Source organism: Lampetra fluviatilis, chromosome 24 (assembly GCF_964198595.1).
Source record: "Lampetra fluviatilis chromosome 24, kcLamFluv1.1, whole genome shotgun sequence".
In the NCBI taxonomy this organism is placed as follows: Eukaryota; Metazoa; Chordata; class Hyperoartia; order Petromyzontiformes; family Petromyzontidae; genus Lampetra; species Lampetra fluviatilis.
In genome coordinates this window covers 4432237-4458866 of record NC_136298.1, presented here as the reverse complement: position 1 = coordinate 4458866, position 26630 = coordinate 4432237, and the positions used below count along the sequence as shown (strand labels likewise).

General features: G+C 44.0%; 2 protein-coding genes across 7 annotated transcripts in view; both read right to left on the bottom strand.

Annotated features, from left to right (window-relative positions):
* The window catches only part of LOC144941087 (uncharacterized), an 85027-nt gene extending 65584 nt beyond the window's left edge, over positions 1-19443 (bottom strand). For 2 of the 5 annotated variants that reach the window (XM_078867542.1, XM_078867543.1), the window contains exons 1-3: positions 19369-19437; positions 8265-8306; positions 2023-2112 (exon numbers count right to left, since the gene is read on the bottom strand). In XM_078867542.1, the coding sequence (XP_078723668.1) occupies positions 2023-2112; positions 8265-8306; positions 19369-19398 (162 nt within the window). In that variant the 5' untranslated portion in view covers positions 19399-19437. Of the gene's footprint in view, positions 1-2022; positions 2113-8264; positions 8307-19368 lie in introns of those variants that run through there. The other 3 variants (XM_078867544.1, XM_078867545.1, XM_078867546.1) reach the window with 3 other exon arrangements.
* Positions 19444-20845: 1402 nt separating this feature from the next.
* The window catches only part of STIL (STIL centriolar assembly protein), a 29458-nt gene continuing 23673 nt past the window's right edge, over positions 20846-26630 (bottom strand). For both annotated transcript variants that reach the window (XM_078867539.1, XM_078867540.1), the window contains 4 exons: positions 26174-26387; positions 24944-25096; positions 24483-24634; positions 20846-23590 (listed from right to left, as the gene is read on the bottom strand). In XM_078867539.1, the coding sequence (XP_078723665.1) occupies positions 22573-23590; positions 24483-24634; positions 24944-25096; positions 26174-26387 (1537 nt within the window). In that variant the 3' untranslated portion in view covers positions 20846-22572. The remainder of the gene's footprint in view (positions 23591-24482; positions 24635-24943; positions 25097-26173; positions 26388-26630) is intronic.

The window sequence follows — 26630 nt, the reverse complement described above, 5'->3', positions numbered from 1 at the left end:
AGGTATTTATGGGGCCAGAAGTTAAGAGACTCCAGGTTTTGCACAAATGCCTCTTGAGTGGCGAGACTAAAGCTGCCACATATTCTACATTGGCCAGGGCAGTCCCAATGGTTTCAGAAAGGCTGTCCTGGTGTCATGTCACAAAGCAATTTACTAAAATATTGGCCCTGGTTTGAAATGTTCTAGCCTCAATCTTTGTTACATTGATACAATTCAATGAATTAACACTTGAATTGTATAATTATGGGTATAGCATTGATTAATTGATCATTTAATATTGATTGCCGTACAAGCAAAACAAGGCCCTGTGGGGTATATGGAAGTGCGGGCTATCCCAAAAATATTTTACACGTGTGACATGTCATAGCTTGTTTAATTGTTTCATAGTAGGACTATCCACTATGCAACACTTACCTTTGACTAAAGCACTGCTGAATAAACCACTCACACTAAAATTGCACATGTTATCACGTTTTCAATGATTCGAATTGTTTGTACAATGAAACGACAATGTTTGAAGTGGGCGCACTTTGTTTAGCGGCGACGAGGAGAGCTGGGGGGAGAGAGAGGTGGGGGGTGGGGGAGTTGGGGGCGAGGCAACGGCGTTACCGTAGTGCCGCTATTGTCTGTGCAGTGCGCATTCTACCAGTGATAAAACTGTACTTACTTATCTACTAGTTATGTGTTACTTATTTATTGGATATTACTTTTGTTACTTATTTACTGTTTTAAGTTCACGCGTTTCCGGTTAGTTTGTTTTCTTTGTGCACGTTATGATTTTAATGTTAACAATTGATAGTGGAATGTATTACAAATGTAAACTTCGTATTAGTATGATAGAATTAAGCTGCGGTAACGACGTTAAAGATATGAATGCATGCGGGGTATATGGAGGTGTGGGTTATCTGACATTTGTTTTACACAAAACGCTATTTTTGCGGGTTATATGCGTATGCGGGTTATATGCGGTAAAATAGGGTACTAACTAAGCAATAAGTGCATAAAACCTGTGCATATACGAATTGATTATCCTCAATTCACATACATTGTAATTGGATCACATAACCCCTCCAGCCACTAGAGTCCGCTAAATTCATGACCACAAAAAAAGAATAAATTCTTGAATTCAATATCCACCCTAAATTGCGAAGATGAATTGAATTATAAAAGAGGTGAATCTTGAATTTCGATTTAAAGCTTTCGTGACTGCAGGGATTCATCTTCTTGGTTCTTTCGGTAAAGTCACGTAGAAGGGAAGTAATAAAATAATAAAAATAAATGACTTCCCATTATCATCAGCCATGATCAATCCACTTATGAACGCCTCATCAAGTTGTCGCAATCTCTCCATGCACTGCGATGTAATGATCCACGCTGCAACTGCACACCAAGTGATTTCACCGCTCCATCTCCACTGCGGGCATTCTCTTGAGTGCATCCCCCCCCCCCCACTTTGACCACCACTCGTCCGTCACCCCTCCTAGTGGAAACGCCCTGCCAAAGCCCACTTTGTTTCTCTTAAGCGGTCCAAAGTTTGTGTCTTTTAACCTTGCGCATGTTCTCCGATTCGCCACGTTGATCTCTCTCCAACTCTCAGCGAATTTCCCCGCATGCGTCCTCTCGCCGTGCTCGTTTCAGCGATTATACAACGCACCCTTCTAGGCAATAATACAGAAGGGGGAAAAACCCCCCAAAACGATTTGCGGCACACTTCCAGAGCACGGTGTCGCACCTCCAATTAGCGCGGTTGGCTACGTACGGTGCGAAAGAACTTCATCATCATCACGATCCATGGGCAGATATCCCGTAGGTATCCACTGCACATTTTGTCATTTGTTTCCACTTTCCCTCCGTCTTGTGCCAATATGCTCAAGTAACGCACATCTTTCTGTGTCGTCGTCAAGCCATTTCTCTGTTAGGTCTTGCTCTCTTTCCGGTTGCTTCCAATTTTCCGAACAACACACTTTTAGAAGTTCAACGTACGTAAGTACGTACAGAGGCTCAGGTGTGTTGCCGTTTTACCTTGCCTAGCGTCAGGTCGGGCAATCCAGACTTCTTTAAAAAGACCACTGCTTGTGCGGCGCCCACCTGACCCGTGTTGCCTGGGTCCACCTGAAATGAGAAGAGTGAGATACAACCCTCTGAGCACACTCCGAGCAATGCATATGCTTAGCATAACGGTTGACAGAGTTTGGACCCAATTAAACATCGCTCCAGCAACCAAGGTGGCCAAAGTTTGCCCATCATACACACGCGCGAACGCAAACATGATACACACGCCAAGAACAACAATCCCCACTAAGTGACGGTGATGTAACCACATCACTTTTACCAGGCTAGGTGCACGCGCTGAGGCCACGCGCTGAGGCCACGTGAAGTGTGGAAGGCTCCCTGGTGAGGGGGGGTCACCGGAAAGACCCAGGTGCTATAGGTTGATGGACTGAGTTAACTAGCAGATGCACCACCTGTGCTCCCCCACTGTGCAACACATACATACAAAAACACCCCCATACACATATATCCTTTATAACACAGCGACTGTTGGAACAGGTGCTGCTCGGTATTAAGGTTGGCATGACGCACGAGGTGGTGGCATGGCTAGCACCACCCACCGCTGCCTTTGTCTCCCCAATGCTGATGTTTACACACTGCAAGAGCTACTCATTTAAGAAAGAGACGACATATGGACCAGGTCTGAGATCACTCGCCAATGATTTTAATTGTGAACTCCGCTCGCCGTGTTAATAGCACAGTGCATTTACCACAACACAAAAGCTTCTCACATACACACACACCACACATACATACACACAGACATACAATTCACATCACACAATTATACAATTATTAACAACAATTATTAACCTATCATATTTTTAAAGGTTCACTGATGAAGCAACATTGTCCAGTCACAAACACACATATACATACGTAAAAACAAACAAATCCAAAGATCCTCTGTAAATAGCCTTAGACTGTTGGGGCAAGTGCTGCTACCACTTCCGCCTACAGTGTATGAGGTGGTGGTGTGGGGAGCGATACTGTAGTCACCGTTGTGGTTCGTGCACTGCACCTCAAATCCGGTGACCCGTGTTCGATTCCCGCTCAAGGCCAACACCAGTGATGATTATCTAAACCAGTCCTGGGCCTCCCCTAAGTCGACTCGGCCTCAAATGAGTACCTAGTACGGTGTATAAAACTTCAGCGCTGGGAAGACAAAGGTGGCCAGGCGTGGTCCTGGTCACCCACCCTTTCACGTGCCGTGCTGGCCTTCATAGGTGCTCGCCAACAGCACTTGTCTCAAAAAGTAATTTTAAAACTATACAGGGTGTCTTTGTCTTTGCTGTGGCTAGCATCACTGCTGGCCACCTTCTTCATGTCAGTTCTGATGTGTACTCAATTAGGTAAACGTTGGCCTGGGAGTGGCCTACGACAGGTTCAAACACCACTTGGCAATGGTGTTAGCCCTGGCTGGGAATCAACCCGGGTGGCGGAGTTGCGTAGTGCTGGTACTGCGAGCGAACCGCTGGGCCAGCACTGCATACAGGCTTCACGAAGGACGTATCAAATTATAGGATTCCTGTCTTTATTTTTTATATTTTTAAATATTGAACCAAAAGCTACTGTGTAAATAAAACAAGCTGCACAAAGCCAGCGCAATAGTTGAGCAACTGCACGCAAAACGTTGTGGCGGCAGTTTTGGCAAGTCACAATCGTTTTTTTTTTAACTATCGCCATCACTAACAACAAATGCTGCTATTATATAGACTCAAACGTAAACAAAAAGTCAGCATTCATTCACACAATAGTTCTCTGGCTTTGAATGAAGGCCATTGCACGAAACATTGGCTTTAGATAAATGTTTTTTATTCACTCCGATCGTCATAAATACTGGCTTATAACATAACAAGAAAGAGCATATATATTCTTGGTTCTTTCGGTAAAGTCACGTAGAAGGGAAATAATGAAATAATAAAAATATCAAACAATAAAAATTCTCACGACGTTTCGACTGCAACACAAGCAATCATCATCAGGTGTGAAATTCACAGCAAGATTTTTTTTTCAAATTTTCTGCAGTCGAGAAAGCTTTAAATAAAAAAAGAAAGAGCATGCTTATGCGTGGATTCCATAACTCTTTCAAACATGCGTTTGGCCTCGGAAGTTATTTAATCAGCAGTAATAACGGCTGTGCTTGTGCCAGGCGCCTAAAAGCAGTACATCCACTGAAGCTAAGTACCAAAGCATAAATTACAATATGCATCACTCTGCTACCGCTGTTCCCTGCCGGCCAAGTCGCCCATGAAAATTAGCATCTATGGGCTCATCGGGCTTTACCCTGGTAATAAACAGCTGGCGTCATGACGCTGCATGTGAAGGCACACAAGGAGAAGTCCCAAAAAGTAACACAACTATGGACTGACATTTAGTCCATATGCTATAACCTTTTCAATAGTTTCCCTGTACCCCACATTCATAAAGAGAGCCAATGCACTAACCCAGGGGTCGGCGGCAACATGCGGCTCCAGAGCCGCATGCGGGCGGCTCTTTAAGGGACTGCTTCGTGATGTTATTTATTAAGGACCCGCTTCTCGTATTCACGTGCATTGCGGCTCTGAATTCGAAAAAAATGGCACTTTTTGTAATTTTGGTGGCCGACCCCTGCACTAACCCGTTCAACGTTATTTTTGGAAAAAAGTGTAATCATAAAACAAGCCGACAAACACGTTCCTTCGGAGTGGACAGGTAGGAACTTGGTTGGACAGCGCATTCGTGCACGACAGACAAATAATCCCTGGTGGGCAGTGTGGAACCTGTTGTTCCTACCTGTATAAGTGTAGTGTATCGTGTCGTGTATAGTGTAGTGTGTAGGTTAAACGTTGAGTTTTATAAGGGCACCACGGGGTGACCAGCCCCTCCCCACCCAGCCCCACCCCTCCCACCCCCCAATACCCAGCCCCCCCACCCTGCCCCTCCCCACCCAGACCCTCCCTCCCCACCCTCCCCTCCCCACTCAGCCCTTCCCTCCCCACCGAGCCCCTCCCCACCCTTCCCACCCTCCCCTCTCCACCCAGCCCCACCCCTCCTCCCACCCCCCACCCTCCCCTCCCCATATGCACGACAGACAAATAATCCCTGGTGGGCAGTGTGGAACCTGTTGTTCCAACCTGTATAACCCCATAGCGGTGAAGAAAAATAGGAGGTTAGGGGTAGCCGAGTGGCTCAGGAGGTCGCAGAGCACTGAGCTGGCAACGCTGTAACCCTAGGTTCGAATCCGGTCAGCTGCCCACGATTAAACCGGGTTCTCAAGGGTGGCGAGTTTATGGTCTCAAAGCCTTCTAGTAAATTGGCCAAACACCCACATGGAGGACCAACAGAGCTTGGGCAAGTGTTGGTGCCAGTTCTGGCTGCCTTCCCAACTTGGTTTCCCGCGCCTGTTTGTGAAAATCAGTGCGCGTTGCAACATTTTAGGGCGTTTTGAGGTTACATTTTCATGAATGACAAGATATAAAAACGTAGAATTAAGTTGTTATTCTTAAACTACTTGTGTCAATTAAAAACAGTTGTCAGATTGCTTAAAATTTCCTATTTGTTAAATTCCCAGCAGTACAAGCTCCAACAATAAGTCAATCTCCTTTCCCCCTCTCTCCTCTGTAAAGAAGGAACATTGCCAGAAAAAGCCACCAATTATAAATTTTTGCTATTTTAAGGTCACGTTAATAATTAATTTTGACGGTTTGTTATTGTGAATATATATTGGCCAAAGTAAAAAATAAACGTCAAAGCTCAATACAATTTCCACAAGTTTTTTTCTGTTTAAAGGAACCATTAACTAAAAAGCTGTTTCTTTTTTGGGATTTTCACTTTTGCATTTATAGGGTGGTCCAAAAGTTACTTTACTGGTAACCGTCATCAACATTATGATCTTCCACGATCAAGCCATTGCAAGATGAAGCTATCACAATTTCAGAATCTGAATCTTTATTTATACTGGAGGAATCCGATGAGCTATTAAGCTATTTTTCACAGATATCCAGTCGGGGCAGGTCATAAAATTACAACAACAATACAAAAACACGACAGAAGAATAGTATATGGTAAAGGTAAGCAAGTCACAAAAAACTATATAAAATTAAACTATGTTTTATTTTACCAAGTAAAATCCACTGAGCTATTAGCTTCTTTTTCAGAAGCGACCTGGCCACAAATGATAGCTCAACAAAGTGGCTTATCACGTGGAAATTTATAGCAGCCAAATAATCTAAACGCACGTTTCTAAACTCACAGGGTCCTGCAACATAACGTTCCACGTATCAGCTGCGCAATAACTTATTTCAATGCTCCATCTCCCAAAGTGATCATCACCTTGAGCGCGTTCCTACCTTTGGGTGCCACTGCATTGTTCCCGAAACGGGAGCACATTGGTCTTTTCTTAGATAAGTAAATTTGCGCCATACCTGTACTTCCAACAAACCGCCTTTAGTTATTCATTTCAGAATCTGAATCTTTATTTATACTGGAGGAATCCGATGAGCTATAAAGCTCTTTTTCACAGATGTCCAGTAGGAGCAGGTCGGGTATAAAGTGTTTTTGTTAATGACGATAATGATGGTGGTGGTGGGTCAAATTTTAGTCAGTCCGTAAAATAAACTGTATGTCAACAAATACAACTCTGGTTATAGAGGAAGAACAAAGTACAGGCTGGTCCCCGCTTTTATGACACAATACTTCCTGGAAACGCCGTCGTAAATCGGACCCCGATTTTCCCACAGACAGTAGAAATAAGAGAAACATCACTTGCCGAAGTGTTTTTCCTTTCATAGGCCGTATTTAACAGGGTTTGATTCGTTACAAAAATCCACAAAAACAGCTTGAGAATTACAAAAGCTCGACGCCAAGTCACACCGCAAACTGGACTGACGCGGTTCAAATGCGACCTGTACGACCAACAAGATGTTAGTCGTACGACCCGGGCAGACGTAACCGGTTTTCCTAGCTTTTCTGGTGGTTGAAAAGAGGGCACGTGAAGAAGCAAACATGCTGTAACTTGAGATTGTAGGATTAGTTGCAGGAAGAGCCACAAAAAATAGCTCTTATCTAATACACGGAACGAAAGTTGAAAAAAATAACAAAGAAGCAAGGGGAGGTGCATTCTTAGCATTACACTTCGAGACAGAGAGAGGAACACATGGATCAGAGAACAGACCTCACAGATTAATGACATACTTTTGACAGTAAATAGAGGTGAGTGGGATTGAGCAGGACAAGTCAACGTCACCAGAACGGATGAGAATAACGATGGGGTGGCAGCCAACAGAGTGAGTGCCCCTCAGTGGATGTCTACCCAGTGATGAGATCTCACCTGGTGTGCAGGTGTGTTAGGTGGATCGTTAATATGTATGTTGAACATCTTTCGCACCATACGTAACCAACCGTGCTAATCACAGAGGGTGGCAGTGTAGTGTTTAGCGTGCTGTGCTATGAACCCAGTGGTGCGATGTGTAAACAGCGCCACGAGACAGACAAAGCTGATCAGACGTGGTGCTGGCCACTCACCCCCTCGTGTGCTGTGCCGGCCTTCAAAGGTACTTGCTAACAGCACTTGACCCAACAGTCTGTTCGGGCTATATGGGGAATCTTTGTCTTTGTTAATATTACAGAAGCAGATAAGGGTTGGAAAGCATGGGGAGGCCTTCATCCAGCAGCAGATTGATCACAACTGATGGTGACGGTGATGCTTTTTGTACATTCGTAACGAATTACCTATGCTCCGTGAACCAAGCTATCCGACACACGGTTTGAGGCTTATTTAATGAGAACCAGTTCAGATAAAAATTACTGAGAAACTTCAGAACAGCTTTCGGGGTATGTTGCTCAAAGATCTCAGTGGTGACAGCCCAACATTCGGACCTCTGAGCTACCGTGAGTGGTTAGTTATTTTGAAAGTGCCGTTTTGAACATAACGTTTGAAGCCAAAATGCAGTTCGCTGGGTGCAGACACCACAGACGGAGGAAGCTGATCGACAAAAGTAAAACTCACCAAGCTATTGCCAGCCATTGCGATATATCAAGTTGGTGGTGTTGGTGATGACAGTGTTGATATTAACAATTATGAGGATGATGGCAATGATGATGTTGAAAATTATAACCAGAATAACAAGAATGATGATAATGGTGATAATCATGACAACGGTTATAATCATTATGTGATGTTGACAATTATGATCATGATGATGTGATGCGGGATGTGTAAAGCTACTCACCAGTCGATAGTATTTTTCATATACAGGATTTCCACTGGATAGCTGTAAAAGACACACAAACACCACACACCATTGGAAATAATCCAACTTTGGCAGCGACAGAACAGTTATCCGGGACTCGAAACAAGTCTCTCAATAATGCATCCTTCTGCCAGCATCAATTCAAATAATCTGTCGCGTAAAAAAAAACACACACACACACACACTTGCGAATATTTTCAAGCGAAATGTTCAGGACCAAGTGGTAATTAAGTAGACTCGAAACCTCTCAACGGTCGCTCGGTATCCTGGACATTCTTGACAGTGTGCAAGAGTGATGGGCGAAGAGAGAACAACAACAAAAAACTGTGAAGACAACAACAATCCTGCAACAACACAAAATGTGCTTTTATAACGCCCTTCATGCAAAGCATTCTAGAGCGTTTCCAAATCAAAATTAAACTGCAAAGGCCATTGGCTAAAAAAATAATGAATCAATTATGAGCTAACTTCAGATTGCAAGTGTTTCAGAAGAACATGCCAAAACCATTTAAAAACTTTTGAGACCAACCTCGAGTGTAAAAACCACTCGAATATTGGGATCTGAAATATACTCAGCATCTCGGCCTCTAACGTACCGCACACTGTTGTTTTAATTTAAACCGATGTCAACCTAGCCAAAAAGACGTGTTCTCTCAAAAGGTTTTTTTCCTGGCAAAAAAAAAAGTCTCACGAATTTGAACGTTCACCAATCACGTCGCATGCCGCGGTTTTACATGGAACCTGTGATAACTTGTAAAGAGGTTGGAATATGCTCAACCACAGAGTCACCAACGCCTTAGAGTAAACATACACCACCCGCCACAGAGGACTGCTTCCAGGGAAATACCAGTGGGAAAAAGCCAGCCCAGTACAATTAGGAGTTTAAATAAAATAACAAAAAACATAATGCAGACATTTATGTACGCATGTATGTTGAACTTCTTTTGCACCGTACGTAGCCGACCGTGCTAAACAAAGGTGCGGGGAAGGACAACAAACTAACCACAAATAGCAGTTCTAAATAAATGAGTTTTCAATCTAACTTTAAAAGTGCATAGCTCCAGTGGTTTCCTAATATTGGAAAGAAGAGCGTTTCAGATGGCCGCAGAAGCGCATCTGAATGCGCGCGATGCGGTGACTCTTATCAATGGCTAGCCAAAAGCCGCTGCGAGAATGATCGGAGTTTGCCCGATGGTTTATGCTAAGAGGTATGTATGTTGTACTTCATTTGCACTGTACGTGAGGGTGGTTGTTAGACAACAGTCAGATACATTTATTCTATCAGGTCAGAACTTGAGCCTACATGGGCTGTTTTACAAAGCTGGCGACCTGGTCAAGACTGCCATAAGTCAAATGGAGAGATAACGCGGACAAACAAGCTATCGTAAACATAAGTGCAAGATGCAATACAGTAATTAAAGATGCTCGTTGCAACTAACGATTTCATACGAAGCAGAAAACAATCATACAGAAATATGACGATGAGTAAAACAGTTACTAGATTGCAATGGATGGGAATTTACAATGGGTGAAGTTAATGGATGGAGGTAACATGAAACGTATTGGGATCAGTATTACGGCAACTTTTTTGTTCAAATATAGCCTCTGCTGCACTGGATAACAGTGCATAAGAGAGTCCATCCAGTACAAGGTAACAGTGCTCGCTTTCATAGCAAAGACAATCGTAGATTTGAAGTTTTCGTGACTGCAAGGATTCATACTCTTTTCGGTAAAGTCACGTAGATAAAAAATAAAATAAATGAAAACAACAACAAAAATTTAATCACATCACGACGTTTCGGGCGCAACACCTGAAGAAGGACGCTTGTGTTGCACCTGAAACGTGATTTGATTTTATTTTAGTTGTTTTCATTCTGTTTCATTTGATTTATTTAAAAATTTTCCTATGTGACTTTACCGAAAAAACCAGAGTACAAAGACAATCGGTTAACCACCCTACCTGAGCAATGCCATCCGCCCACGGATACCATCACGGCACCTACGCTCATCTTGCTATGGACCTGCTGTGAGATCTGCTCGGTTTAGGAGAGCAGACCGGAGCTGTCCATCGGCAGCCCTGTGGCTTGGAGCAGTCTCTGTCGACTGAAGTCTGCTCAGCCGTGACAATCGGTGCTATTAAGATCGGCAGACTAAAAACATTTATTTTCTCTTCGGCTTCGTTTAAGTAAGTTTCGTTTTTCTCAGCGCCGTCGGCACTTCCGTTTCAGAATTTTGCTGAATATGGAGCATTGTAAATGTCGGATTTATTTATTTAAAAAATAAATGCACAGTTACAGCCTTTTCTGTCAATCCAATGCAGTTGTCTGCCGGGGTGACAGGCCCGGGAAAGCGAGCTCTGTAGCTCCAGGGTCTTTAACTCGGGCAATAAACTTCTGACCTCTCCCGACTTCTGACCGCGTGTGTCGTGGGATTTGACCGTACTTCACCACGCTGGTCAGTGTAGATTGGTGAAGACGTATGAGCATAGACGTGCATTACAACAACGGATTTTATTAACGTGTAGGTGTTCCCAGGCAGTTTTATTATTCACAATAGATGTTTAGGCTGGCCAAACGTGTCATAAGACCCGATACCACCCGACATAAACAAACAAATTAAATTGTCGCATGTACAAGCGAATTGTATGCCAACTATTACTGTTTAAGCTCACTGGAAAGCTGTAGAGCAATTCTCAAACCCAAACCGAGCAATTCGATAATACGTTTCGCTTGAAACTGTGCCAAACACCTTCAGGGTAAAATCCAGGAAGTTGCTGGATCACCCACTACCCGTTGACAACCTGGCATGCATCGTGGCCACCTAAAACAAGCAAACTGAACCCCACTGAGCTTCTACGATCTGACAGGATCAGGCACGGTTCCGGGTGATTTGCTCATTGGCTATATATTTGTAGTGACTGTGAATGTCACTGTGTGGTGCTGGGCTTGCGAAGCCACGGCGGATAAAACGTTCTCATTATGCGCAGCCCGGTTACTGGGCGTAGTACCAGCCCTAGCGGGGCTTGGGTGAGCGCTGGTCAGCGCGGAGGCACCACCTACAGTGTGCGGTGCGGGCTTCCGGTGAGGGAGCGAGAGGGAGTGTAAGCAAGCCAGGGTGACGTTGGGGCATGATACGCTGCTTGACCTGCCGACACGTGACCGGATGATATTGGAGGGGGGCCACCGGTGGACGGGGGCCGCTGGGCGGTCACGTGGTATAGAGGAGCTCTCGGGAGCCTTCGGGAAAGAGCTCGAGAGATCTAGAAGGTGGGCGGGGCGAGAGGCAGAGCCAGCCCCAGCCTAGGCCGATATAACGAGGGGGGGGGGGGGGCTGTGAGGGGCTCGGGGTTCTTCGGGTTGTTGGTGAAGAAGAGCCACGTCGGGTTGAAGAAGCCTGTAGCCACGCGGTCCAGGACCCAGCTCGTGGTCCGGACCGGGATAGCGAAACCGTGTCTAGTTCTGCCGTAGCGTGGTTAGATGGGCGTTCAACACCCAAGTGGAGGTTACGTTATGTTGTGTTGAGTTGGTGTAATAAATAGTGTTGCTCCCAAGACAACTTCTGCAACTCAGTTGGACTCACTACATAGATACAGATTTACCACGTGTTTGGTCAAAGCACTGCACGATTGCAATGTATGCTATTTATCGATGTGGAATGTGTGTGAAAATGTAGAGCTAAAAGGTTCTTTAGTGATTGCCCTTATTTAGAGCTGGGTACAACCACATTTGTCGATGTGATTTGCAACTTTGGCCCTTACCCGTGTATCTATAGTTCAATTTTAATTAGCAATTTTATTCAGGGACTGTGTTGTCTAGGTGTGGGATCTCTGGGACTGATGCTGTTTTGCTGCTTTACCCAAGCTTGCACTTGGTGCTGCAAATCGGTAGGAATTAATCCACCTTTGCAATTTGTACTTGTATACATTATTTATTTTAGTGAATTGCTGACCTTTTCTCTATTTTGCACTCCTATTGTTTTGTTTGTTGTTGTAACTTGCTGACCCGCCCCTCCTGGACATCTGTGAAAAAGAACTTTATAGCTCATTGGATTCCTCCAGTAATTTCACATGGCACTATATACTCTACATGCACCACATGGGAACACAACCATGACATACATTCTACAGATAAAAATTAGGCTCTGCTGATGGATATAATGCAATTATATATGTTTCTTTCATCATGATCGTCATCATGCTCACCGTGTTCCACAAGTGTGCACACTTGAGCTCAGTGACCACTTAATCGTATGATGACCACATGTTGTCGACGGCAACTATTCAATTTTTCTTGTGTTGTCATCACTTCTTACGTTTGCGTTATTGACAGCAAGTCATGACACCAAGACTTGTCGCCATTCACGGGGAGCAATGCACAACCTCGTGCGATAGAGGTTGATTGGCCTTGGAAAATGTCACGCAAATTGTTGCTACGAGCAGTCACGAAGTGATGGGTGCCAGAAAGATGGGACACGACTTGGGCATATTGGCACAAGACAAAGGAAAATAGAAAATAATTGCGAAATGTGCAATGGACACCAATGGACTATCTGCCCATGGATCGTGAGGATGATGATGACCAGTCATTGTTCTCACGGAATTTACACCTTGATATTTATGTCCATTTCCAGAACTCGTTCTACAAGACGGAGCTTTTCTTGTCATTCACAACGTGTTCCGATTAGCAGTTGGCTACGTACGGTGTTAAAGAAATTCAACATACGTACATACGTTCAACAACCTTATCGTTCAATATCTTGATACTGAAAAAAGGGTCCCATAGCTATAATTTCTTAACCAAAACTATTAATGCCTTAGTGTTTGCATTGGCCTTGTACTGCTTGCCTTTTGTCTAGCACTGTTAGGATAATGCCATAAAAGAGGCCGTCTCTGGTGCAGTTTCAAGGACAATGCATACATTATCCAAGCATATTTGTACGTGTGGTTATTGCAGACGTGATGCACTGCAATTAGTATCTATTTGATGTTTGAACATCTCAACACCCATATTTACACCCAAAAGAGTATAAAGCTTGTTATGTCATCATTTAATCATCTTGATACAGGCGAAAAGGTTCCCCCCTCCCATAGCTAACCTTACTGCCAGAACACAACAATGCCCTTTCCTCATTGTTTCCGCCCGCGGACTTTATTTTGGAAAGTTGTACGCCTTTTGGCGTCCTCTGGTCTAACACCGTTTGACACGAGGCTCAAAAGAAAACTGTCTCTGGTGTGGACCAATCAGTTTCAAGGACAATGCATATATTATCAGAGTATGTTTTTGTTTGCATTCTGACCACAAGCATTGTGGTTAGTGCAGAAATGACTCCTTGTAAAAGGTTTTAGTTTGGTGTTTTAACATCTTAACACCTGTTTTGTTGCCAGAAATAAGGGGAAAAACCTATTATCATATTTTGGTACTGGCAAAGGAGATCCCATGATTTGGAAAGTTCCTTTAACCTTGCTCAATTCAAGAAATGCACGTGAGCTCTTATCTGTACTATCGTGAGTGCCACTCTCCGTTGCAAGCCTTTTGACCACAATTACAATAAAAAAAACACTGCCGTATAGTGTTCGTATTGTGGAAAACCAAAATGAGTAACCTTCAGAGCTGGAATAAACCAAATGAAGTAAAACATACATTATGCACTCAAGTAATTTGTGAACTGGATAATACCATCTCTTTACACTTGGTAATTGAATGAACCACAATGACTTAAACCCAGATTTGAACCGAGAAATTAGCAGTTAAAAACTGAGTTTGTTTTACATGAAATTGGCCCCTAAGCATGGCAATCAAACCAAAATGTTTAATTTACATGGATGGAATGAGTTACATTAATTAAAAAAAACATGTACAGTCACTGGTTAAAGGGATGAGATCTTCAACCTATTAAACTTGGGGACGCGGTTTAATCACAATTGGCCAGAACCTGAAATTGAACTCAAAATCATCAGCAGTGCGGCTCAGTGTCTCCGACATAATCTTAGTCCACCCAGCCATTCCTCCCTCCTCTTCCATTTTAACATGAAGGTATAACCCTCAGTTTCAGATGACATAAAAACACGACCACGGCTTCTCCTTACAGAAAGATATTTATAAAAAAAACATTGGACACCACGTGCATGGAAATCATGCTGCACGGTGCATCCTGTGACATATCCTGTTTACCGTTACAGCACTTGTCCTGTTCGGTGTCCAAGGCTGTGCGTGTGTGTTGCTCAGCTCAGCCTTGCACTGGCCTCCAGTCCAACAGAGGATTAAATACGAGCTGTGCATGCCCGTCTACAAATGTTTACACCAAAATGCACCATCCTAATAGAGCTAATACGTGCGCGGTGCCAGTTGCTGCCAATGCCAGTTGTCGTTGTCAACTCTGGTGGGTGGCACACAGTGACCTGATCGCCCCATGCACCAAGACGACATTGAGATATGCGCCCCCCACCCGTTTCCCAGCAATCTATGCAGAACTCACTCACTTACCAACTCACCGACCCACCCACTCACTCACCCTCTTACTCACCCATTCACCTACACACTTACTCACCCACTTATTCACTCACCGGCATACTTTGCGGCGTCCAACCAATCTACGTGCAACTCATTGGCAGTCACTTTACACGATTGTCAGAAACTGTCAGCCAATTCTGCCATAAACTCAAGACAGAAAAGTTCTGCAAAGCATAAACGTGGTGTCTTCGTGATAGCCATTGTACTACCAGAATTGCGCAAATCCCAAATGTGTTTCAGAACATCACAAAAGTTACAAATGAGAGGGGGCCATTCGGTCGATCTTGCGCGTTCGGGCACAAAACCACACAAAGCGGAACAATTACCCAAGCTCTATGGTCTGGCAGTAGAGGGGGCACTTCCTATGTATAGGCCCAAATGACTAATTTGTGGGTAATTTTTCAAATTAGGCAAATTTTAACCATGACTCCAGCACACAATGGTATACTGTTGCCGTCTTAAAACATCCATTGTAAAGCAGACGGTGCTAACTCATGGTTAATACACCCACAGTATTGATCAGGGCTGCCGCTGGATTTTTATCCATGAACCTCTACAAAAAGCAGCATTACCGCTAGGACATGCCACACTGCCCTCACTTAGTTTATGTGCCACAAATGTTCGATATTAGATTTAAGAATGTGCTGCAAATCTGAAAAAACAAACGCTTGCTTTCCTCGAGCCATCTTCTTTGGATAAAAAAAAATCCTGTGCCATGTGTTCTAATATGCTCTTCACTTAACAGCCACCCACCCACCCATTTCAGCCACCCACTATGGAAAGGGCTTTAAGCATAACTGCTCTCACTGCGGCTTACAGGACTCAAGGGGGATTCTTAATTCAGCCAAACCCATATTGACATAATCGGATAATCTGGATCTTTGCTCAATTAAGAGGCTTGGCCATTACGGTCGCCTAAACACTTGGCAGTGGTAACTTTTTTTTACGAGGAAAATGCAAGTCCATAAAAGCATGAGCTGAAATAGATGCGGATCTCATTATCTCAGCAAGCAAACTTACCAAGCATGTGCTTATAATTTCAAGTATGATTTTATCACTGTTAGGGGTGCAACAATTTACGCCACTAACATTTTCATGAGTTGTCATAAATGTGGCACATTATTCGATTTCCAGTGTTATTTTAATTAGCCTTGTGGTGCATTGTAGAATCAATAATAGTATAAATCTGTAGATTATACAGTGGAATGAATTCATATAATCAGGAATTTAAAGACATCTGTTGAATGAAGGCCTTTTTATGCTATATTGATCACCAGGTTTATTTTACCATAATTTACCAAAGGTCAGGAGTGAAGGTTGAAGGACCAAGAACCAGTTAAGATGTCACTCTTTAGTGGCATTAGCCACAGCCAGGAATCAAATTTTGCTCACCAGGTTCATAAAACAATAGACTAACCACTGCCACCCGTTTCACCCCATATAATATTTTTGGTATACATTTTATAGAACATATCATAGTGTAAACAAATCTAACAGAAACATATAATTCCTTCACACATGGCATTCTAAAGATATCATGAGCATAAAAATCTACTTTAATCACCAATTAATTGCATACCTACTATGTATCTTCTCCTGCCCAAGTATTTTTTTTCTTAATAGCCAATGTCTTTAACTTGCTTTTCTAAAACCCAAGTGTTCTTCTTCCTTTCAATCAGTGTACTTCCAACCACAGAAGGGATGATTGCTCATGGTTGGGACTAACGACAGTGGCAGCCAAAAGAGCTAATACACCTGAGAAAACATCCATCGCAGGAGTTGGAGTGACGAAACCTACTCGTGTGTGAACGTGATATGGATTGCAGTATCCCAAGACCGTTAGAGACGATGATAGCTTCGAGGGGCCTTTATCTAGTAATGATTAGATCATGACTGCCGATGATGTAGCTCCCTACTATTGCCTGAGCAATAGGAAATACAGCTTAACAGTTAGTGCCAATAGTGACACGCATCTCTGCATCGGTGAATAATACCAACTCTAACCCCAAACACAAATCCTTATCTCAAACCCAGAATACTTACTGCTGACATTATAACAAATTCAAAACAGCCCTTAAAACTAACCCAATCCTTATCACTTTTTTGACAACTTCAACACAAGCCACGTTCTTGAAAATAATTATATCTTTATCAATGCATGTTGTATGGCTCGTTGCCCAATAGCTTATCGCATGCGATGTTTTCCAGCATTTCTAAGAATGAGTGCAAAGCAGGGATGTTATAAATATACGCTTTGCTCCAAACTACAAAAAATAATCATAACCACAATACAAATTGCTAACATTCATGAAACAAAAACCATAGTCCTGTCTGTTCTGTATGCAGATACATACATCTCTTTTGTGAGACCTGAAGGAAAAATATAATAACCAGTAGGATACCATCCATACTGATTTTTTTTGCATCACAATCAACAAGTGAAAAACTGATTATGTACAAAATATTGCATTTCGCAACAATATTTAAAGAAATGCTGAACTTTAGACTGACCTTTATGACTACAAGTTAAAAAACTAATCAACCTCTGGGCTGCAATTGTTGGGAAAACAAATAAAAAAATATATCTACTTTCAGATGTATAGTTATAATCAAACACCCAAAGATATTTGTACCATGTTTTGGCTGTCTATTAATTCTAAAACATAATTAGAAGCTACATATTGAGTCACAATTTACACACCGAGTAACTCAGTGTGCATACTTATTATATAATATACACGATCTACATCGGCATTTCTCAAATGCTCGGGTCAGGACACTCGGGGGGGGTCACATAGGTCAATGGGGGGCGGGTGAGGGGAGCTCTCTCGCTCTCTCCTAGTCTGTCTTGGGTCGACCCACTTTTCTCTCTTTGTCTCTCTTTCCACTGGCCTCTCTCGACCAATCTCTTCCCTTGTGTGTCTCTTCCTGTTGTCCCTCTCTCATCATTCTGTTCAAATTATTATCGTCATTATATGCGTGTACATGTGTTTGTGTATACATGTATGTTGCATGTCTGCATATGTGTTTGTATAAATATGTTTAGTCTTGATTTGAAGCTTTCGTGACTGCAGGAATCCATACTCTTTGGTTCATTCGGTAAAGTCACGTAGGTAGAAAAATAATAGAACTACAGCAAGCAAAAACTGAAGGCGGTGGTTGTCCCACCTGACGATTGCTTGTGTTGCACTCGAAACGTTGGTGATTTTTCTGCAATATTTTGCTGTCTTTTCTTTGATTTTCTGTTCGCACATAGTCACTATAAGATGCATTCTTGTTCATGTTTTTGTTTGTTGCGGTTGCACCCGATTCAAGAGCCGAATGGCTCACAGGACTATACCTAATAAATGAACTTGAACTATTATTTGTCTACCGACGTGACTTTACCGAAAGTACGTTTAGCTCTAATTTGTGTTATTAAATGTTATCCAGAGAGAATTGCTATTGTTTCACTGGGTTTATCAACTAGTTAACTAAAGACAATGTGTGCCTGTGATTATGGCTGTAGCGTTAATTATATCCACAAAGGGTTAACAAAAAAATGTGTTACATCCATTATGGGTGATTTTACACTGAACACAAAAATGTCCTTGCTGCATACAGAACTATTGCAATTTGAACGTGACCCGCCCCTACTGGACATCTGTGAAAAATAGCTTCAAAGCTCATCGGATTCTCTCCTGCAGTCAAAAAAAAACGATTCCGATCGCATTCCTGTCCACCGCACATCAACACGGATCGCGTTCCGCGCACCATGACCCACGTATCCACAACGCATACATCGAATGCACGATCACAATGTGCGAGGCACTGTGCGTGACGTGCAATGTGCAGCAATCCACTGCTGGATGAAGGCCTCACACCACGCGGGTCGTGGTCAGCGGCTGTTGCTGAATGCATTATGCAATGAACACGCATTTATATTTGACATGCGCTCGCCGTCGAGTACGTTGTCATCGTATGCTTTTACGTGCTGTACTATACCGTGCATTCCATTGTACGTGGACATCCGAATTATACGGCCGCGTTAATTCAATCGGTGTACAATGCATCGCAGTGGATATTTACACTCGTATTCATTGAATGAACAGTTCGCCGACTTGTGAACGTAGTTATGCTTTGTACTTTTCCTTTTTATTAGAGTTAATATAACGAGCGACGAACGCCGCTCATTTACCCCTGCGTATCCGAGCGGGTAGTGGAAATTCTACATTCCTATGGCAGGGGCAAGTCCGCCACCATTGTAACGACGCGTACAATGAATTACACCGCACAACGCACTGTACCGAAACTCATTAACCCCCGCCTCGCACTAAACTCCAGACAGAATAATCGTAAACATTGAAACTACTTATTTTTTTAATTTAAACTCTACAAACACTTCCGGCAACATTACGCACGTTTGCATTTTATTATTATATATTTTTAAAAATATATAACACAACAGCGCCACGGCTTCAGAGCAAACCACATACTCCGTCCAGTCATTCTTATGAGGCAAACGTTGTAGTTTAGATGCGTTAATCTTGTTTATAATTCGGTACAAAGTTTACGAAGTTCGCGCGTTATCCCACCTCAGTCAGACTCAGCCCGCGCGTCGCCATCTTTATCCCCCCTGCTCCTCCCGGCACGCACCGCGCGGCGATAGGTGCATTGCAAAACGTAGGCTAGATAAGCATGGCGATGAGAGACTGTCTGTATAACGTAGTCTAGGTAAGCAGCGCGAGGGCGGATTGTCTGTATAACGTAGTCTAGATAAGCAGTGCAAGGACATGGTATATATAACGTAATCTAGATAAGCGGTACAAGGATATGGTCTATATAACGTAGTCTAGATAAGCGGTACAAGGACATGGTCTATATAACGTAGTCTAGATAAGCAGTGCAAGGATATGGTCTATATAACGTAGTCTAGATAAGCAGTACAAGGACATGGTCTATATAACGTAGTCTAGATAAGCAGTACAAGGACATGGTCTATATAACGTAGTCTAGATAAGCAGTACAAGGCCAAACTGTCTATATAACGTAGTTTAGATAAGCAGTGTGAGAATAGACCGATTGTATAACGTAGTTCATATACCCAAATAATATGTAGTTCATATATGCGATGTTCTTAGAAAAAGTGTATAACGTAATCTGGATAGGTACAACTACGATGTCAATTGTATAACGTAACCTTGATAAGCAGGGCGGCGATATACATATTATATAATGCAATACAGATAAGCAATGTCGAGATACGTATTATATTGCGTAGTCTGGATAAGCAAGAGCGGAGACATTGCATAACGTAGGGTGCATAAGCAACATTGACATCTGTTTTGTAGAACGCAGTCTACACAGGGTGTCCCACAAGTCTGGAATAAAAGGAAAAACTAACACAATTCTGTGTTATTGGTTCGCGGTCTGGATGCAGTCTGTTACATTCAATAGCGACCTCCCTTTGACTCCCATTCAATAGCGACCTCCCTTTGACTCCAATTTCCTGAGTAGAATTATCTGGACATGTTCTTACTTACTCAGATACATCTTGGGACTGCAGAAACAAAATATGAATTCGTTATTTTCCCCTATGATTCTAGACGTAGGAGCCACCCTATATTTGGCGTCACGGTGGCGAGACGTTTACTACCTCGGAAGACTGCTTAGCTTCCTATATATTTGCGTTCCGTTGGTTTGTTAGTCATCATAAATTAAATTTCGATTTAAAGCTTTCGTGACTGCAGGGATTCATCTTCTTGGTTCTTTCGGTAAAGTCACGTAGAAGGGAAATTATAAAATAATAAAAATAAAACAATTATTACGTTTCGGCCACAACACAAGCAGCCGTCCTCAGGTCTGTTATCACCGGACTTTACCGAAAGAACCAAGAAGATCACCATAAATTATTGTATTGTTGAAAACTGTTTTCCTTTGTCAAAACATTTCACTATAGCTTGTTAAATAACCTGTGCATAAGCAGCAAACAACAATTGCCAACGCTGCGGCTTCTCAGTCTCAATTGAGCTGAACGGATTATACCTTTCAAAAAGCAAAACAAATGCAAAATATCAGTAAAAGCAAATCTTTATTAGAGAATATACCACATCAAAAGAAACAAACCGAATGGACATCACATTTACACATTTATTTCAGACTTTAAGCAAAAGACACACAACACACGAGCAGAGAAGACAATGTGACCATGTTTCTTTGGTGATCATTCTGAAAGGGGTGAGGGGCTATGGGTTAAAGCTACGTCACAATTAATCAACTATCTAAACCCCCTCCCACCCCCACGCACCACACACTTGAGTATGCACTGATAAAGGCAGGGACCATAGACGTACGTGGAATCCTCTACTTAGGAACTTCCGACTTACAGAGATACGAGCAAACCTGGTCCTCTTCGGATCGAGAGTCTAAGTTAAACTTGCCGCGAAATAGATGGCGGTGGTGGCATCTACATCTGCAGAACATGAAGAACCCGTGGCATTTACATTTATAGGAGATTGTACAACTTTTAAAGCCATTCCCGTTGTTCACGTACCTGCCGTACAATATGTTTGGAATCGACAGGCGTAAAAAGCTGGACTTATGAGCAAATCAACTTACGAACAAGACCTCTGGAACCCACCTTGTTCGTAAGTAAAGTCATAGAATTGCTGCACTGCCGTATACTACCCACCAAGTACCAGGGCCCCGCAGACGTCTGACAACATATTTGTGCACTGGTGGTCACCCAATTCAAGCACTATCCAGGCTCTCAACTCTGCTTAGCTTTTTCAGACGATTTGGTCATAGGCTGCACCGTAACAATGGCGTTTAAATAAAAATCCAACGTTACTTCTACACGCATTTAATTATGGATATAATTTTGCTGAAATGCTCACAGACGTGAATTCCAAAAGCAATGTCGAGAAATACCAAGGTGGAATTCACTGTGCGTTGAGTAAACACTTGAAGCTCGAAGGGTGTTTGTTCACACAACCAAAGAACAAAAATAAATTATACATAACACACACGCCAAACTTTAATGGCAAAAAACAACACTGGCAAAAACATTCAAACGGCTTACACACCCATTTCCTGAGTATATAAAGGTTTGATGTGAAATTATTAAACAGCGTGTCACTGTTGGCCCTTGTGGAATGCAAGAGTTGGGCCTCATTAAGAGCTGAGCTGCAGTGGTAGGGGCAACTTAAATATAAACTATGGAAGGCACTGATTAATATATATACATATGGCAAAAAGCATTAGCACCGTATGTACAAGAACTATTGATTTGTAATGCGAGACAACCTTGCTGTTATTTACTAATGTACAAAAATATAATTATACAGAATAAAAAAGCATTTATAACTTTTTTCAAGCTGGTTAAATACAAAACACACTGCTCTATGGAACTGATAAAACTTCACCCATTCCACAAGAAGAGCATTAAATAATATTGACAAGCTCATTAAAATATATAAAAAAACTTAAAATGTTTAAAAGGCAAACAAAATGTAATCAAGTCAACAAGTGTCACCCCACCTAAACGAGTATTCGGGTTGTACCTACTTCATTGGCAGCCCTGAGCCAGTAGTGAGAATTACACATTCCTATCACGGGGCCAAGTTTATCCACAGGAAAACCATTTTTGACTTAAAATAAATCGATATTAATTTCATCAACCTTGGAAGAGATGATTGTCCGAGTTTACCCCCCGACCAAGCTATAACCAGAGCCACCCAGACGGACACAAACAAAATCTAACATAAAAAACTGAGGTCGCCACCTTGTCTGCTTTCAACTCAGAAGAGCTTGGGAAGCTGTCGCAACCGTTCAATGTCCAGAATGTTTCCCATCGACTCCTCACGATCGTTCCCTCGGATTTTCTCTGGCGAGTCCCCTCGACCTGTACCACCAGCACCATCACCGACACCACCAACACCACCACCACCACCACCACCCAACACTTTTTTCCGCTCCGGCAAAACGCGGAGCGGATGCCTCGTAAACACGGCGTGTCCTGTGCTCAGCAGCTTCCTCTGCGGCTGCGTTAACCCCTTTAGCACCTGCACGGTGCTGTTGTCTCGGAGCCCGGCCGCGTCGGTGAAGGCCCGACCTTCGCCCGTCGAGCGACGGGATCCTGCTGCTGCCGCCGCCGTCGCGGTCTCTGCCACGGCCACCAGGCTGGGCTCCGAGTTACGGCGGGCAGACAGGCGTTCGCAGAGCCTCGCGCCTCCTGACCCGTGCTCCATGCAGGCGGCAAAGTCCGAGCCAGGTGTTTGGGAAGAGCTGCCAGCGGTGGAGGGTAGCGATTTAGCGATAACGTCAGAAACGGTGTCTCCATTTTCCACTGGAACGCGAGCACCGGCCAAATCCTTGCAGCGAGCAGCGCCAACTTGGTTGCGATCACAGCCATCATCATCGTCGTCATCGTCGTCGTCGTCATCGCTGATGCTTCCATCAATGAGCCCGTACTTCTGCATGTACCGCCGTGTGGCAAAGGACATATTGCTTGGAGACAGGAGACCCGGTGCGGTGCTACGGTCACTGTCCGAGAGGCTGGCCGCAAGCGATGCCCGGGCCACCTCGGCTGCTCGACCACTTCCGAAACCGTTGCCGCTACTGCCGCCGCCTCTTGAGAGCTGCGCCAGCTGCGCGTCGCTCAGGTACTTGAGCGCGATGGCGTTGGCCTCCATGCTCAGATCGACCGACATGCCGGGTTCCCCAAAGCCGCTGGTACCGATCGCGAAAGAGAGCGATGAGTAGCTGAAGTGAGGCAAGGCCAACGCTGCGGCCGTAGGGAGGATCCGCGCCAACGTGCTGCGTGGGGGGGCGACATTGCAACCGCAACAACAAATTAAATGTTTGTAGCATCTCAATGCCATTGCAGCTCAAAATGCTTTACAAAAAAATACCAGGGGGATAGGGGTGGGGTCAGGGCAGGAAAAAGACAAGGGAACACATCTCCGTGGGGCATCCCAGGACAAAGCAACCAGGGTCCAGATCCAACAGCACGCCCAGAGCTCAACTATAAAGAACATCATTGGTACCTCATTTGCCAGAAGAAAAAATATGATAATTGGTTTTTTACCCTTTTATCTGGCAACAAAACTGACACCTTTTTTACAAGGAGTCATGTTTGCATAGACCACAATACCTGCAGACGTAAAATAATGTTTGCATTACGACTGCAGGTATTGTGGTCTATGCAAACATGACTCCTTGTAAAAAAGGTGTCAGTTTTGTTTCCAGATAAAAGAGTAAAAAAACCAATTATCATATAAAAAACATTGCAAGAAGTAAATGAGTTAAATGTAAATAACGTGGTTTTATTAAAAGAAGAGATAGATTAAGATGTTAACTACCTCGCCTGGTATACAGGAGCTCGTGGGTTCGATCCCGAAACTGACGCCTGAAAATATTGAGTTTACATGTTCTCCCTGTGGTCACGTAGATTTTTCTCCAAGTCCTCTGGTTTTTCCCTCTACATTTACAAAACATGCGTTTAGAGTATTTGGCTGCTATATATTTCCATGTGATAAGCCACTTCACTGTGCCATCATTTGTGGGTGGGTCGCTTCTAAAAAAAAGAGCGACATAAGCTCAGTGGGGCTTACCTGGTAAAATTAAAAACAAATAGTTTAGTTTATCCGATAGTTTTGAGGACACGCTGCATCGCTGCAGCAGACGGGGAAGGGCGGTGGGGCTGTACCTGGCCCTCTCCGCCTGTTCGCTGTGTTTGGTGCTGCCGCAGCTGACCACGCACTCCATGCCCTCCCCATCCAGACGCACGCCCATCTTCCTCAGCTGCTTTAGTGTCGCCGTTACCACGCTGTTATCCTCTGCATTCTTGCGTCTCGACGTCTGAATCAGCAGGACACACGTGCAGGTAAAAAAAAAACAGGGCTTTAGTACGCGTGTTGAGACCAGTATTCAGAGGCGGCCACCACCACGTCCTGAATCTTGGTCTGTGTCCATTTAAAAATCTTGACAGGCAAGATTCCCGCGCCCATCCCAAGGGGATGCCTGACGACTGAGGGCGTGGCGGTGGCCACCAAAAATTCTGACCCTTATTAAGCTCGAACAGACTTCTCAGAAATTTGGTCACGAGCATCACGACTTAGTAAAAATACGCCGGTATAGGAGAAAATGAAAGAGGTGCACAGTCCCTACCACCCCGTGGACAGCGTCTCCTCGCGTGGGCTCGGCTGCCGTCGCCATCCCAGGGCACGGCTGGACAGCGGGCGGCCTTTCCTCGCGATCGCTCGTGGCGCTCTCCTCACCAGGTGTCTCGGAAGTGTTGGTCAGCAGACGATTTACCTGGTGCTGCCGAAGCGCACAGATCCATGCGTGTGAGGATAATCCCCCGCCCCCCCCTGCTCTCCGCCTCGAAGACACCTACTAAGACTGGCAGAGCACATAAGGGGTGGCGGTATGGCCAGCACCACAACCCGCCCGACATTGTCCCTCAAGTGGCCAGGTGGACCAGATGTCAGAGCACTGAGATGTTGGGGGTAAATCCAGGCAGCTGCCTGTGAATCAAATGGGTTTCCTCCAGCGTACAGAGTGAATGTTCTTAATTTAATCTGCAATTCATTCGGTTCAATTTCAACTCTTGAAAATGTTTAATATTTGGTTGACTGTCATTCGACAAATATCACTCTTAGTGACAGAGCAGGTGGTAAAGTGCTGCCCACTGTCGTGTAAACCTGAAGTGGACAAAAATCAGCTTAGGTTACTGGAAGGAACCTCAAAGGTGATATGCACAACTGTGGGCCGTTCTCTAGCACTGCTCTGCGATATATCCAAATTGATTAGTCTAAAAACGATCAGGATTAAAGTGGAGATGGTTTTTTTAAGCATCATCATCATTGTTGGAGCAGAGCATAAAAGCTAAAACAACTTTCTTTGTGTATTATTTATTTAACTTACTATTTACCTTTCTTGTGCTATTCGTTGCGCACGGTTGGACTTTTTTTGTGCACGGTTTCAATTTACTTTTCTCAGTCGGTGTTAGCCGTTGAGGTCGTGACTGGTTTCTCTTTTCACTCCTGTTGCTATATGCCCCGGTACCCTTCCCATTCTGCTGTAATGGGGTGTTCTGCTGGTGAGATGTTAACTACCTCGCCGGGTATACAGTTCGTGGGTTCGATCCAAACTCTGATGCCTGTATATTTGGAGTTTGCATGTTGTCCCCGTCGTCGCGTGGATTTTTCCCCGGGGCCTCCGGTGTTTCCCTCCACATTTAAAACATGCGTTTTTAGAGTGTTTGACTGCATTAAATATCCACGTGAGGTCGCGTTTGAAATAAGAGCTACATAGCTCAGTGGACCTTATCTGGTCAAATAAAAAGATTGATTGGTTGAATGAGAGCAACGCTTTATAAGTTTACCCGCCACGTACCAAGAGGTTGTGGTAGAACTGCTTCTCGTCCCGCATCAGGAGGCTGTTGCTTTCTCCGTCCGCTTGCTCTGCTGCGCTCGCCACCTCCGGTGTGCCGGTTGCAGCACCACCACCACCACCTCCTCCTTCCCGCTCGGCGCGGACATAGATGCTGGCGCTTTCCCCGAGTGCCGGACTGCCCTGGCCAGCGTGGTGGGTCGGACCCATCGGTGAGCTGTAGGAAGAGCGTACAGACAAGCCCCTTGGTCATTCTGCTTCTGGACAAAGGCCTGCTGGATGAAGGGACGAGTTATTTGACCACATCTCACCACGCTGGTCATTGTTGGTTGAAGGTGGGGGCATCGACGTGTAAGTATCGAAGCACGAAACACCAATGGATTTTTCTGCACTACCCTCAATATAACACCGCCCCTCAGATGCCTATAACAACCTGGTCAGATTGGTGAATGCAAATACC